Raw genomic sequence first — 18,868 nt, forward strand, 5'->3', positions numbered from 1 at the left:
ACCGTAAATACTACTATCATCGTCTCCCCCAGCGCTCAGAACAGGGCTTGCTGCATATGATAATTATGGCATTTGTTATTATTGACAATGATAATAACAAATACCATAAATACTATTATCATCATCCCCCCTCAGCGCTCAGAACAGGGCTTGCTACATAGAAAGGGCTTAAGAAATACCATCATCATTAATAATAATAATAATAATGCTAATGATGGTATTTGGTATCATTGGTAATAACAATAACAAATACCGTAAATACTATTATTCTCATCATCCCCCCCTCAGCGCTCAGAACAGGGCTTGCTACATAGAAAGGGCTTAAGAAATGCCATCATCATTAATAATAATAATAATAGTGCTAATTATGGTATTTGGTATCATTGGTAATAACAATAACAAATACCGTAAATACTATTATTATCATCATCCCCCCCCCAGCGCTCGGAACAGGGCTGGCTACATAGAAAGGGCTTAAGAAATACCGTCATCATCATCATCAGCATCATTAATAATAATAATTATTATCATGGTATTTGTTATTGTTGATAATAATAATAACAGATACCATAAATACTATTATCATCGTCTCCCCCAGCGCTCAGAACAGGGCTCGCTACATATGATAATTATGGCATTTGTTATTATTGACAATGATAATAACAAATACCATAAATACTATTATCATCATCCCCCCTCAGCGCTCAGAACGGGGCTTGCTAAATAGAAAGGGCTTAAGAAATGCCATCATCGTTAATAATAATAATAATAATAATGCTAATGATGGTATTTGGTATCATTGGTAATAACAATAACAAATACCGTAAATACTATTATTATCATCATCCCCCCCCCAGCGCTCGGAACAGGGCTTGCTACATAGTAAGGGCTTAAGAAATACCGTCATCATCATCATCACCATCATTACTAATAATAATAATAATTATCATGGTATTTGTTATTGTTGATAATGATAATAACAGATACCGTAAATACTGTTATCATCGTCCCCCCTCAGCGCTCAGAATGGGGCTTGGTACATAGAAAGGGCTTAAGAAATGCCATCATCATTAATAATAATAATAATAGTGCTAATTATGGTATTTGGTATCATTGGTAATAACAATAACAAATGCCGTAAATACTATTATCATCATCCCCCCCCCCCCCCCCAGCGCTCGGAACAGGGCTTGCTACATAGAAAGGGCTTAAGAAATACCGTCATCATCATCACCATCATTAATAATAATAACAATGGTAATTATGGTTTTTGTTCTCGTTGATAATAATAATAACAAATACCGTAAATACTACTATCATCGTCTCCCCCAGCGCTCAGAACAGGGCTTGCTGCATATGATAATTATGGCATTTGTTATTATTGACAATGATAATAACAAATACCATAAATACTATTATCATCATCCCCCCTCAGCGCTCAGAACAGGGCTTGCTACATAGAAAGGGCTTAAGAAATACCATCATCATTAATAATAATAATAATAATGCTAATTATGGTATTTGGTATCATTGGTAATAACAATAACAAATACCGTAAATACTATTATTATCATCATCCCCCCCTCAGCGCTCAGAACAGGGCTTGCTACATAGAAAGGGCTTAAGAAATGCCATCATCATTAATAATAATAATAATAGTGCTAATTATGGTATTTGGTATCATTGGTAATAACAATAACAAATACCGTAAATACTATTATTATCATCATCCCCCCCCAGCGCTCGGAACAGGGCTGGCTACATAGAAAGGGCTTAAGAAATACCGTCATCATCATCATCAGCATCATTAATAATAATAATTATTATCATGGTATTTGTTATTGTTGATAATAATAATAACAGATACCGTAAATACTGTTATCATCGTCTCCCCCAGCGCTCAGAACAGGGCTTGCTACATATGATAATTATGGCATTTGTTATTATTGACAATGATAATAACAAATACCATAAATACTATTATCATCATCCCCCCTCAGCGCTCAGAACGGGGCTTGCTAAATAGAAAGGGCTTAAGAAATGCCATCATCGTTAATAATAATAATAATAATAATGCTAATGATGGTATTTGGTATCATTGGTAATAACAATAACAAATACCGTAAATACTATTATTATCATCATCCCCCCCCCCAGCGCTCGGAACAGGGCTTGCTACATAGTAAGGGCTTAAGAAATACCGTCATCATCATCCCCATCATTAATAATAATAATAATTATCATGGTATTTGTTATCGTTGATAATAATAATAACAGATACCATAAATACTATTATGATCGTCTCCCCCAGCGCTCAGAACAGGGCTTGCTACATATGATAATTATGGCATTTGTTATTATTGACAATGATAATAACAAATACCATAAATACTATTATCATCATCCCCCCTCAGCGCTCAGAACGGGGCTTGCTACATAGAAAGGGCTTAAGAAATGCCATCATCGTTAATAATAATAATAATAATAATAATAATAATGCTAATGATGGTATTTGGTATCATTGGTAATAACAATAACAAATACCGTAAATACTATTATTATCATCATCCCCCCCCCAGCGCTCGGAACAGGGCTTGCTACATAGTAAGGGCTTAAGAAATACCGTCATCATCATCATCACCATCATTACTAATAATAATAATAATTATCATGGTATTTGTTATTGTTGATAATGATAATAACAGATACCGTAAATACTGTTATCATCGTCCCCCCTCAGCGCTCAGAACGGGGCTTGCTACATAGAAAGGGCTTAAGAAATGCCATCATCATTAATAATAATAATAATAGTGCTAATTATGGTATTTGGTATCATTGGTAATAACAATAACAAATACCGTAAATACTATTATTATCATCATCCCCCCCCCCCCACGCTCAGAACAGGGCTTGCTACATAGTAAGGGCTTAAGAAATACCGTCATCATCATCACCATCATTAATAATAATAATAATGGTAATTATGGTTTTTGTTCTCGTTGATAATAATAATAACAAATACCGTAAATACTACTATCATCGTCTCCCCCAGCGCTCAGAACAGGGCTTGATACATATGATAATTATGGCATTTGTTGTTATTGACAATGATAATAACAAATACCATAAATACTATTATCATCATCCCCCCTCAGCGCTCAGAACGGGGCTTGCTACATAGAAAGGGCTTAAGAAATGCCATCATCATTAATAATAATAATAATAGTGCTAATTATGGTATTTGGTATCATTGGTAATAACAATAACAAATACCGTAAATACTATTATTATCATCATCCCCCCCCGCCACGCTCAGAACAGGGCTTGCTACATAGTAAGGGCTTAAGAAATACCGTCATCATCATCACCATCATTAATAATAATAATAATGGTAATTATGGTTTTTGTTATCGTTGATAATAATAATAACAAATACCGTAAATACTACTATCATCGTCTCCCCCAGCGCTCAGAACAGGGCTTGCTACATATGATAATTATGGCATTTGTTGTTATTGACAATGATAATAACAAATACCATAAATACTATTATCATCATCCCCCCCAGCGCTCAGAACGGGGCTTGCTACATAGAAAGGGCTTAAGAAATGCCATCATCATTAATAATAATAATAATAGTGCTAATTATGGTATTTGGTATCATTGGTAATAACAATAACAAATACCGTAAATACTATTATTATCATCATCCCCCCCCAGCGCTCAGAACAGGGCTTGCTACATAGAAAGGGCTTAAGAAATACCATCATCATCATCACCATCATTAATAATAATAATAATAATAATGGTAATTATGGTATTTGTTATCGTTGATAATAATAATAACAAATACCGTAAATACTATTATCATCGTCTCCCCCAGCGCTCAGAACAGGGCTTGCTACATATGATAATTATGGCATTTGTTATTATTGACAATAATAATAACAGATACCGTAAATACTATTATCACCGTCCCCCCTCAGCGCTCAGAACGGGGCTTGCTACATAGAAAGGGCTTAAGAAATGCCATCATCATTAATAATAATAATAATAATAGTGCTAATTATGGTATTTGTTATCATTGGTAATAACAATAACAAATACCGTAAATACTATTATTATCATCCCCCCCACCAGCACTCAGAACAGGGCTTGCTACATAGTAATGGCTTAAGAAATACCATCATTATCATCACCATCGTTAATAATAATAATAATAATAATAATGGTAATTATGGTATTTGTTATTGATAATAAATGCTATTACCATCGTCTCCCCCAGCGCTCAGAACAGGGCTTGCTACATAGTAAGGGCTTAAGAAATACCATCATCATCATTATTATTGTTATTAATCATAATAATAGCGGTAATTATGGTATTTGTTATCGTTGATAATAATAATAACAAATACCGTAAAGACTACTATCATCGTCTCCCCCAGCGCTCAGAACAGGGCTTGCTACATATGATAATTATGGCATTTGTTATTATTGACAATGATAATAACAAATACCGTAAATACTATTATCATCATCCCCCCTCAGCGCTCAGAACGGGGCTTGCTACATAGAAAGGGCTTAAGAAATGCCATTATCATTAATAATAATAATAATAATAATAATAATGGTCATTATGGTATTTGTTATCATTGATAATAACAATAACAAATACCGTAAATACTATTATCATCATCCCCCCTCAGCGCTCAGAACAGGGCTTTCTACATAGAAAGGGCTTAATGAATACCGTCATCATCATCACCATCATTAATAATAATAATAATAATAATGGTAATTATGGTATTTGTTATTGTTGATAATAACAATAACAAATACCATAAATACTATTATCATCGTCTCCCCCAGCGCTCAGAACAGGGCTTGCTACATAGAAAGGGCTTAAGAAATACCATCATCATTAATAATAATAATAATAATGGTAATTATGGTATTTGTTATCATTGATAATAATAATAACAAATACCGTAAATACTATTATCATCATCCCCCCCAGCGCTCAGAACAGGGCTTGCTACATAGTAAGGGCTTAAGAAATACCATCATCATGAATAATAATAATAATAATAATAATGGTAATTATGGTATTTGTCATCGTTGATAATAATAATAACAAATACCATAAATACTATTATCATCGTCTGCAGCGCTCAGTACAGTCCCCAACCCAGAAGGGGCGCCCACCAAGTATCATCATCCACCCCCCCGGTGCCCCCTCAGCGCTTAAAACAGTGCTGGACACATACTAAGCGCTTAAGAAATCCCATTCATCGTCGTCATTGCTAATAACCAATGCCGTAATCACTATGATCATCATCTTCTCCAGCGCTCAGTACAGTCCCCGACCCAGGAGAGGCGCCCACCAAGTAGCATCATCCCCCCCGGCGCCCCCCTCAGTGCTTAGGAAGCCACATAGTAAGAAATGCCATCATCATCATCATCAATAATAATAATGAAGATGGCCATTACGGTATTTGTTATTATTACATAATATCATATATTATTATGTAATATAATCAATAATTACAACAAATACTTATTATATCATATATTATATAATACCATCAATAATAATAGCAAACACTTATTAGATTATATATTATATAATATCAATAATAATTGCACGTACTTATTATATGATATATTATGTAATATAATCAACAATAACATTATTATATTATGGGTATATAATATAATATCATCAATGATAATAACAAACACCATAATTATTGTTCTAATCATGTACCCCAGCGCTTAAAACAGTGCCGGACACATAGTGAGCGCTTAAGAAATCCCATCATCATCATCATTGCTAATAACCAATGCCGTAATCACTGTGATCATCTTCTGCAGCGCTCAGTACAGTCCCCGACCCAGAAGAGGCGCCCACCAAGTAGCACCATCCGCCCCCCCAGCGCCGCCTCAGCGCTTAGTAAGCCACATAGTAAGAAATACCATCATCATCATCAATAACAATAATAATAATGATGATGGCAATTACGGTATTTGTTATTATTATATAATATCATATATTATTATATAAGCAATAATAACAACAAATACTTATTATAGCATATGTAATATACCATCAGTAATAATAGCACTTATTATTCAATAGCAATAATAATTGCACATACTTATTATTATATGATATATTATGTAATATCATCAATGATAGCAGTAATTTATTATGTATACGATATAATATCATCAATAATAGTAACAAACACCATAAGTATTGTTCTCATCATGTACCCCAGCGCTTAGAACAGTGTTGGACACATAGTTAGCGCTTAAGAAATGCCATCATCATCATCATCATCAATAACAATAATAATAATGATGATGGCAATTACGGTATTTTTTATTATTATATGATATCATATATTATTGTATAATATAATCAATAATAGCAACAAATACTTATATCATATATTATATAATACCATCAATAATAATAGCAAGCACTTATTAAATGATATATTATATAATATCAATAATAATTGCACATACTTATTATATGATATATTATGTAATATAATCAACAATAACATTATTATATTATGTGTATATAATATCATCAATAATAATGACAAACACCATAATTATTATTCTGATCATGTACCCCAGCGCTTAAAACAGTGCCGGACACATAGTAAGTGCTTAAGAAATACCATCATCATCATCATTACTAATAACCAATGCCATAATCACTATGCTCATCATCTTCTGCAGCGCTCAGTACAGTCCCCGACCCGGAAGAGGCGCCCACCAAGTAGCATCATCCCCCCCGGCGCCCCCCTCAGTGCTTAGGAAGCCACATAGTAAGAAATACCATCATCATCATCAATAACAATAATAATAATGATGATGGCAATTACGGTATTTGTTATTATTATATAATATCGCATATTATTATATAATATAATCAATAATAACAAATACTTATTATATCATATATTATAAAATACCGTCAATAATAATAGCAAACATTCATATGATATATTGTATAATATCAATAATAATTGCACATACTTATTATATGATATGTAATATCAATAGCAACATTATTATATTATGTATATATAATATAATATCATCAATAATAATGACAAACACCATAATTATTGTTCTAATCATGTACCCCAGCGCTTTAAACAGTGCCGGACACATAGTAAGCGCTTAAGAAATACCATCATCATCATCATTGCTAATAACCAATGCCGTAATCACTATGATCATCTTCTGCAGCGCTCAGTACAGTCCCCAACCCGGAAGAGGCGCCCACCAAGTAGCACCATCCGCCCCCCCCCGGCGGCCCCTCAGCGCTTAGTAAGCCACATAGTAAGAAATAACATCATCATCATCATCAATAATAATAATGAAGATGGCAATTACGGTATTTGTTATTATTATATAATATCATATATTATTATGTAATATAATCAATAATTACAACAAATACTTATTATATCATATATTACATAATACCATCAATAATAATAGCAAGCACTTATTAAATGATATATTATATAATATCAATAATAATTGCACGTACTTATTATATGATATATTATGTAATATAATCAACAATAACATTATTATATTATGTGTATATAATATAATATAATAATAAATAATAATGACAAACACCATAATTATTGTTCTAATCATGTACCCCAGCACTTAAAACAGTGCTGGACACATAGTAAGCGCTTAAGAAATCCCATCATCATCATCATTGCTAATAACCAATGCCGTAATCACTATGCTCCTCATCTTCCGCAGCGCTCAGTACAGTCCCCGACCCAGAAGAGGCGCCCACCAAGTAGCATCATCCCCCCCGGTGCCCCCTCAGCGCTCAGTAAGGCACATAGTAAGAAATACCATCATCATCATCAATAATAATAATGAAGATGGCAATTATGGCATTTGTTATTATTATATAATATCGCATATTATTATATAATATAATCAATAATAACAACAAGTACTTATTATATCATATATTATAAAATACCATCAATAATAATAGCAAACACTTATTATATAATTTCAATAATAATCGCACATACTTGTCATTATATGATATGTTATGTAATATCATCAATAATAACATTATTATATTATGTATATATAATATAATATAATAATAAATAATAATGACAAACACCATAATTGTTGTTCTAATCATGTACCCCAGCGCTTAAAACAGTACCGGACACGTAGTAAGCGCTTAAGAAATACCATCATCATCATCATTACTGACAACCAATGCCGTAATCACTATGCTCATCATCTTCTCCAGCGCTCAGTACAGTCCCCAACCCGGAAGAGGCGCCCACCAAGTAGCACCATCCGGCGCCCCCTCAGCGCTTAAAACAGTGCCGGACACATAGTAAGCGCTTAAGAAATCCCATCATCATCATCATTGCTAATAACCAATGCCGTAATCACTATGATCATCTTCCGCAGCGCTCAGTACAGTCCCCGACCCAAGAGAGGCGCCCATCAAGTAGCACCATCCGCCCCCTTAGTGCTTAAAACAGTGCTGGACACCTAGTAAGCGCTTAAGGAATCCCATTCATCATCGTCATCGCTAATAACCAATGCCGTAATCACTATGATCATCTTCTGCAGCGCTCAGTACAGTCCCCGACCCAAGAGAGGCGCCCATCAAGTAGCACCATCCGCCCCCTTAGTGCTTAAAACAGTGCTGGACACCTAGTAAGCGCTTAAGAAATCCCATCATCATCGTCATCGCTAATAACCAATGCCATAATCACTGCGCTTGTCATCTTCCGCAGCGCTCAGTACAGTCCCCGACCCGGAAGTGGCGCCCACCAGGTAGCATCATCCCCCCCGGCGCCCCCTCAGTGCTTAGTAAGCCACATAGTAAGAAATTCCATCATCATCATCATCATCATCAATAACAATAATAATAATAATGATGATGGCAATTACGGTATCTGTTATTATCATATATTATTATCTAATGTAATCAATAATAACAACAAATACTTATTATATCATATACATTATATCATACCATCAATAATAATAGCAAACACTAATCATATAATATATTATATAATATCAACAATAATAGCACATGTTATATGATATATTATGTAATATCATCAATAACATTATTGTATTATGTATGTGTGATATGATATCATCAATAATAATAACAAGCACCATAATTATTGTTCTAATCATCTACCCCAGCGCTTAAAACAGTGCCGGACACATAGTAAGCGCTTAAGAAATCCCATCATCATCATCATTGCTAATAACCAATGCCGTAATCACTGTGATCATCTTCCTCAGTGCTCAGTACAGTCCCCGACCCAAGAAAGGCGCCCACCAAGTAGCATCACCCACCCCCTTAGCGCGTAAAACAGTGCCGGACACATACTAAGCGCTTAAGAAATCCCATTCATCATCGTCATTACCATAATCACTATGATCATCTTCTGCAGCGCTCAGTACAGTCCCCGACCCAAGAGAGGCACCCATCAAGTAGCACCATCCGCCCCCTTAGTGCTTAAAACAGTGCTGGACACATACTAAGCGCTTAAGAAATCCCATTCATCATCGTCATTGCTAATAACCAATGCCGTAATCACTGTGATCATCTTCTGCAGCGCTCAGTACAGTCCCCGACCCGAGAGGCGCCCACCAAGTAGCACCATCCGCCCCCCCGCTCAGCGCTTAAAACAGTGCCGGACACCTAGTAAGCGCTTAAGAAATCCCATTCATCGTCGCCATCGCTAATAACCAATGCCGTAATCACTGTGCTCGTCATCTTCCGCAGCGCTCAGTACAGTCCCTGGCCCAGGAGAGGCGCCCACCAAGTAGCATCATCCTCCCTCAGCGCTTAGTAAGCCACATAGAAATACCATAATAATAATAATAATAATAATAATGGCACTTACGGTATTTGTTATTATTATATAATATCATATATTATTATATTATATAATCAATAATAACAACACATACTTATTATCATATATTATATAATACCGTCAATAATAGTAGCAAACACTCATTATATGAGATATAAGATCAATAATAATTGCACACGCTTATTATATGATATGGTATGTAACATCATCAATAATAACATTATTATATTACGTATATGATATAATGTCATCAATAATAATAACAAACACTGTAATTATTGTTCTAACCATGCACCCCAGCGCTTAAAACAGTGCCGGACACGTAGTAAGCGCTTAAGAAATCCCATCATCATCATCATCATTGCTAATAACCAATGCCGTAATCACTATGCTCATCATCTTCCTCAGCGCTCAGTACAGTCCCCGACCCAAGAGAGGCGCCCATCAAGTAGCACCATCCGCCCCCTTAGTGCTTAAAACAGTGCTGGACACATACTAAGCGCTTAAGAAATCCCATTCATCATCGTCATTACTAATAACCAATGCCATAATCACTATGATCATCTTCTGCAGCGCTCAGTACAGTCCCCGACCCAGAAGAGGCGCCCACCAAGTAGCACCATCCGCCCCCGTGGCGCTTAAAACAGTGCTGGACACCTAGTAAGGGCTTAAGAAATCCCATCATCATCATCATCGCTAATAACCAATGCCGTAATCACTATGCTCATCATCTGCAGCGCTCAGTACAGTCCCCGACCCAAGAGAGGCGCCCACCAAGTAGCATCATCCCCCCCGGTCCCCCCCTCAGTGCTTAGGAAGCCACATAGTAAGAAATGCCATCATCATCATCATCAATAATAATAATGAAGATGGCAATTACGGTATTTGTTATTATTATATAATATCATATATTTTTATATAATGTAATCAATAATAACAACAAATACTTATTATAGCATATATTATATAATACCATCAATAATAATAGCAAACACTTATTAAATGATGTATTATATAATATCAATAATAATTGCACGTACTTATCATATGATATATTATGTAATATAATCAACAATAACATTATTATATTATGTGTATATAATATAATATCATCAATAATAATGACAAACACCATAATTATTATTCTAATCATGTACCCCAGCGCTTAAAACAGTGCCGGACACATAGTAAGCGCCTAAGAAATGCCATCATCATCATCATTGCTAATAACCAATGCCGTAATCACTATGATCATCATCTTCTGCAGCGCTCAGTACAGTCCCCGACCCGGAAGAGGCGCCCACCAAGTAGCGCCATCCGCCCCCCCCGGCGCCCCCTCAGCGCTCAGTAAGGCACATAGTAAGAAATACCATCATCATCATCATCAATAATAATAATGAAGATGGCAATTATGGCATTTGTTATTATTATATAATATCGCATATTATCATATAATATAATCAATAATAACAAATACTTATTATATCCTATATTATAAAATACCGTCAATAATAATAGCAAACATTCATATGATATATTATATATCAATAATAATTGCACATACTTATTATATGATATGTTATGTAGTATCAATAGCAGCATTATTATATTATGTATATATAATATAATATCATCAATAATAATAACAAACACCATAATTATTGTTCTCATCATGTACCCCAGCGCTTAGAACAGTGCTGGACACATACTAAGCGCTTAAGAAATCCCATTCATCATCGTCATTACTAACAACCAATGCCGTAATCACTATGCTCATCATCTTCTCCAGCGCTCAGTACAGTCCCCGACCCGGAAGAGGCGCCCACCAAGTAGCACCATCCGGCGCCCCCTCAGCGCTTAAAACAGTGCCGGACACATAGTAAGCGCTTAAGAAATCCCATCATCATCATCATTGCTAATAACCAATGCCGTAATCACTATGATCATCTTCCGCAGCGCTCAGTACAGTCCCCGACCCAAGAGAGGCGCCCACCAAGTAGCACCATCCGCCCCCTTAGTGCTTAAAACAGTGCTGGACACATACTAAGCGCTTAAGAAATCCCATTCATCATCGTCATTACTAATAACCAATGCCATAATCACTATGATCACCTTCTGCAGCGCTCAGTACAGTCCCCGACCCAAGAGAGGCGCCCATCAAGTAGCACCATCCGCCCCCTTAGTGCTTAAAACAGTGCTGGACACCTAGTAAGCGCTTAAGAAATCCCATCATCATCATCATCGCTAATAACCAATGCCGTAATCTCTATGATCACCTTCTGCAGCGCTCAGTACAGTCCCCGACCCAAGAGAGGCGCCCACCAAGTAGCACCATCCGCCCCCGCGGCGCTTAAAACAGTGCCGGACACCTAGTAAGCGCTTAAGAAATCCCATTCATCATCATCATCGCTAATAACCAATGCCGTAATCACTATGATCACCTTCTGCAGCGCTCAGTACAGTCCCCGACCCAAGAGAGGCGCCCATCAAGTAGCACCATCCGCCCCCTTAGTGCTTCAAACAGTGCTGGACACATACTAAGCGCTTAAGAAATCCCATTCATCATCGTCATTACTAATAACCAGTGCCATAATCACTATGATCATCTTCTGCAGCGCTCAGTACAGTCCCCGACCCAAGAGAGGCGCCCACCAAGTAGCACCATCCGCCCCCGCGGCGCTTAAAACAGTGCCGGACACCTAGTAAGCGCTTAAGAAATACCATCATCATCATCATTACTAACAACCAATGCCGTAATCACTATGCTCATCATCTTCTGCAGCGCTCAGTACAGTCCCCGACCCAAGAGAGGCATCCACCAAGTAGCACCATCCGCCCCCTTAGTGCTTAAAACAGTGCCGGACACATACTAAGCGCTTAAGAAATCCCATTCATCATCATCATCGCTAATAACCAGTGCCGTAATCACTGTGATCATCTTCTTCCGCAGCGCTCAGTACAGTCCCCGCCGCAGAACGTGCCGCGCAGGGTGGGAGCGCCGCCGCCGCCGCCCGGGGTCGTCCACCCCATCACCTGGACGCGGAAGGAGGCTCGCCGGGTGGGCCCCGTCACCGTCCTCGTCGGAGAGACCCCCGCCGCCCTCCGAAGGTCGGGGGGCCGGGGGGGAGGGGGCTGTGATAAGCGCCCCGCCGGGGACGGGACGCTGTGATAAGCGCCCCGCAGAGGACGTTGGGGGGGCGCGGGGGTGATGGGGAGGACGCCTTGGCCTCCCGAGCGCCGCTCGGACTTCACCCGGCCACTAAAGCGCTTGCCCCCGGCGCTCAGAACAGTCCTGGACATGTACTAAGCGCTTACAAAATACCAATATTATCCTCATCATCACTATATAATACACTAACACATGACAATAATATAATTATTAATATAATATGGTGATGTAATTATCACCGACATTATTAATATCATAGCATGTAGCTTATCACCGACACGATTAATATTATGATATAATATATATATTATGATATAATATATAACAATTATCGTTATTAGAATACAATAATATAATATGATGATGTAATTATCACCAACATTATTAATATCATAACATGTAGCTTATCACCGACACGATTAATATTATGATACCATATATTATGATATAATATATAGCAAGCGCTTAGTACAGTGCTCTGCACATAGTAAGCGCTCAATACGATTGATATAGCAATAATATAACAGTTATCGTGATTAGAATATAATAATGTGATAATATAATATGATGGTGTGATTATCACCGACATTATTAATATAATATGTAGCTTATCACCGACACTATTGATATTATGATATAATATATTATGATACAATATATAGCAATGATATAACAATTATCGTTATTAGAATATAATCATATAATATGATGATGTAATTATCACCGACATTATTAATATAATAACATGTAGCTTATCACCGACACGATTAATATTATGATATCATATATTATGATAAAATATATAGCAAGCGCTTAGTACAGTGCTCTGCACATAGTAAGCGCTCAATACGATTGATATAGCAATAATATAACAATTATCATGATTAGAATATAATAATGTGATAATATAATATGATGGTGTGATTATCACCGACATTATTAATATAATATGTAGCTTATCACCGACACTATTGATATTATGATATAATATATTATGATACAATATATAGCAATGATATAACAATTATCGTTATTAGAATATAATAATATAATAATATGATGTAATTATCACCGACATTATTAATATCATAGCATGTAGCTCATCACCGACACGATTAATATTATGATATAATATATATTATGATATAATATATAACAATAATATAACAATTATCGTTGTTAGAATATAATAATATAATATGATGATGTAATTATCACCCACATTATTAATATCATAACATGTAGCTTATCACCGACGCTATTTATATTATGATATCATATATTATGATATAATATATAGCAAGCGCTTAGTACAGTGCTCTGCCCATAGTAAGCGCTCAATAAATACGATTGATTGATATAGCAATAATATAACAATTATCGTTATTAGAATATAATAATATGATAATGTAATATGATGGTGTGATTATCACCGACATTATTAATATAATAACATGTAGCTTATCACCGACACTATTGATATTATGATATAATATATTATGATATAATATATAGCAATAATATAACAATTCTCGTTATTAGAATATAATCATATAATATGATGATGTAATTATCACCGACATTATTAATATCATAGCATGTAGCTTATCACCGACACGATTAATATTATGATATCATATATATATTATGATATCATATATAAAAATAATATAACAATTATCGTTATTAGAATATAATAATATATGATGATGTAATTATCACCGACATTATTAATATCATAACATGTAGCTTATCACCGACACTATTAATGTTATGATATAATATATTATGATATAATACATAGCAAGCGCTGAGTACAGTGCTCTGCACATAGTAAGCGCTCAATAAATACGATTGATTGATATAGCAATAATATAACAATTATCGTTATTAGAATACAATAATATAATATGATGATGTAATTATCACCGACATTATTAATATCATAACATGTAGCTTATCACCGACACGATTAATATTATGATACCATATATTATGATATAATATATAGCAAGCGCTTAGTACAGTGCTCTGCACATAGTAAGCGCTCAATACGATTGATATAGCAATAATATAACAATTATCATGATTAGAATATAATAATGTGATAATATAATATGATGGTGTGATTATCACCGACATTATTAATATAATATGTAGCTTATCACCGACACTATTGATATTATGATATAATATATTATGATACAATATATAGCAATGATATAACAATTATCGTTATTAGAATATAATAATATAATAATATGATGTAATTATCACCGACATTATTAATATCATAGCATGTAGCTCATCACCGACACGATTAATATTATGATATAATATATATTATGATATAATATATAACAATAATATAACAATTATCGTTATTAGAATATAATAATATAATATGATGATGTAATTATCACCCACATTATTAATATCATAACATGTAGCTTATCACCGACACTATTAATATTATGATATCATATATTATGATATAATATATAGCAAGCGCTTAGTACAGTGCTCTGCCCATAGTAAGCGCTCAATAAATACGATTGATTGATATAGCAATAATATAACAATTATCGTTATTAGAATATAATAATATGATAATGTAATATGATGGTGTGATTATCACCGACATTATTAATATAATAACATGTAGCTTATCACCGACACTATTGATATTATGATATAATATATTATGATATAATATATAGCAATAATATAACAATTCTCGTTATTAGAATATAATCATATAATATGATGATGTAATTATCACCGACATTATTAATATCATAGCATGTAGCTTATCACCGACACGATTAATATTATGATATCATATATATATTATGATATCATATATAAAAATAATATAACAATTATCGTTATTAGAATATAATAATATATGATGATGTAATTATCACCGACATCATTAATATCATAACATGTAGCTTATCACCGACACTATTAATGTTATGATATAATATATTATGATATAATACATAGCAAGCGCTGAGTACAGTGCTCTGCACATAGTAAGCGCTCAATAAATACGATTGATTGATATAGCAATAATATAACAATTATCGTTATTAGAATACAATAATATAATATGATGATGTGATTATCACCGACATTATTAATATCATAACATGTAGCTTATCACCGACAATATTAATATTATGATATAATATATTATGATATAATATATAGCAAGCGCTGAGTACAGTGCTCTGCACATAGTAAGCGCTCAATAAATACGATTGATTGATATAGCAATAATATAACAATTATCGTCATTAGAATATAATAATATAATATGATGATGTAATTATCACCGACGTTATTAATATCATAACATGTAGCTTGTCACCGACACGATTAATATTATGTAATATATATTATGATATAATATATAGCAATAATATAACAATTATCGTTATTAGAATATAATAATATAATATGATGTAATTATCACCGACATTATTAATCTAATAACATGTAGCTTATCACCGACACTATTAATATTATGATATAATATATTATGATATAATATATAGCAATAATATAACAATTATCGTTATTAGAATATAATAATATAATAATATAATATGATGATGCAATTATCACCGACATTATTAATATCATAACATGTAGCTTATCACCAACACGATTAATATTATGATATAATATATTATGATATAATATATAGCAATAATATAACAATTATCGTTATTAAAATATAATAATATGATAATATAATATGATGATGTAATTATCACCGACATTATTAATATCATAACATGTAGCTTATCACCGACACGATTAATATTATGATATAATATATTATGATATAATATATGGCAATAATATAACAATTATCGTTATTAGAATATAATAATATAATAATATAATATGATGATGTAATTATCACCGACGTTATTAATATCATAACATGTAGCTTATCACCGACACGATTAATATTATGATATATAGCAATAATATAACAATTATCATCGTTATTAGAATCTAATAATATAATATGATGATGTGATTATCACCGACGTTATTAATATCATAACATGTAGCTTATCACCGACACTATTAATATTATGATATATAGCAATAATATAACAATTATCATCGTTATTAGAATATAATAATATAATAATGAGTGTGATTAATTATAATTAATAATTATTACACATTATTTATAATAATTTATATTGGGTAATAGAATAATGTTGTAATAGTATAATAGTAATATTGTCATAGTATCATAATAATGGTATTTGGGAAGCGCTTACTTGGTGCCGAGCACTGTACTAAGCGCCGGGGGGAGTCCAATACAGCGCTAAACGGACCCATTCCCCGCCCATATCCAGTTGATGGTATTTACTGAGCGCGCACTGTACTAAGCGCCGGGGAGAGTCCAGTACAGCAGTAAACAGACACGCTCCCCGTCCACAACGAGCTGACGGTATTGACTGAGCGCTCACCGTGTGCCGTGCACTGTACTAAGCGCCGGGGAGAGTCCACTACAACACTAAACTGACGCACTCCCCGTCCACAACGAGCTGACGGTATTTACTGAGCGCTTTCCGTGTGCCGAGCACTGTACTAAGCGCCGGGGAGAGTCCAATACAACACTAAACTGACGCACTCCCCGTCCACAACGAGCTGATGGTATTTACTGAGCGCCTTCCGTGGTCCAAGCACTGTACTAAGCGCCGGGGAGAGTCCAATACAACACTAAACTGTCACACTCCGTCAGCAACGAGCTGAGGGTATTTACTGGGCGCTGACCATGTGCCGAGCACTGTGCTAAGCGCCGGGGAGAGTCCAATACAACACACACCTTCCATCCACAACGAGTTGATGGTATTTATTGAACGCTGACCCTGTGCTGAGCACTGTACTAAGCGCCGGGGCGAGTCCACTACAACACTAAACAGACACACTCCCCGTCCACAACGAGCTGACGGTACTGACCGAGTGCTTACCGTGTGCCGAGCACTGTACTAAGCGCCGGGGAGAGTCCAATACAACACACACCTTCCATCCACAACGAGCTGATGGTATTTATTGAACGCTGACCCTGTGCTGAGCACTGTACTGAGCGCCGGGGAGAGTCCACTACAACACTAAACAGACACACTCCCTGTCCACAACGAGCTGACGGTACTGACTGAGCGCTGACCGTGTGCCGAGCACTGTACTAAGCGCCAGGAAGAGTCTAGCACAACACTAAACAGACGCACTCCCCGTGCACAACGAGCTGACGGTATTTACTGAGCGCTTTCCTTGTGCCAAGCACTGTACTAAGCGCCGGAGAGAGTCCAATACAACACACACCTTCCATCCACAACGAGCTGACGGTATTTATTGAACGCTGACCCTGTGCCGAGCACTGTACTAAGCGCCGGGGAGAGTCCAATACAACACTAAACATACACACTTTCCATCCACAACGAGCTGACGGTATTTACTGAGCGCTGACCGTGTGCCGAGTGCTGTACTAAGCGCCGGGGAGAGTCCAAGACAACACTAAACAGACACACTCCTCGTCCACAACGAGCTGACGGTATTGACTGAGCGCTTTCCGTGTGCCGAGCACTGTACTAAGCGCTGGGGAGAGTCCAATACAACACTAAACAGACACACTCCCCGTCCACAACGAGCTGACGGTATTGACTGAGCGCTTTCCGTGTGCTAGGCACTGTACTAAGCGCCGGGGAGAGTCCAGTACAACACTAAACTG

The 18,868-nt window shown here is 35.5% G+C and overlaps 1 protein-coding gene across 1 annotated transcript in view; it reads left to right on the forward strand.

Annotated features, from left to right (window-relative positions):
* ERCC6L2 (ERCC excision repair 6 like 2) overlaps window positions 1-18,868 on the forward strand; it is a 128,282-nt gene that overhangs the window by 93,232 nt on the left and 16,182 nt on the right. Inside the window, exon 18 of the mRNA XM_038768136.1 lies at window positions 12,886-13,043. Coding sequence (XP_038624064.1) covers window positions 12,886-13,043 — 158 coding nt within the window. The remainder of the gene's footprint in view (window positions 1-12,885; window positions 13,044-18,868) is intronic.

Source organism: Tachyglossus aculeatus, chromosome Y3, assembly GCF_015852505.1.
Source record: "Tachyglossus aculeatus isolate mTacAcu1 chromosome Y3, mTacAcu1.pri, whole genome shotgun sequence".
Lineage (NCBI taxonomy): Eukaryota > Metazoa > Chordata > Mammalia > Monotremata > Tachyglossidae > Tachyglossus > Tachyglossus aculeatus.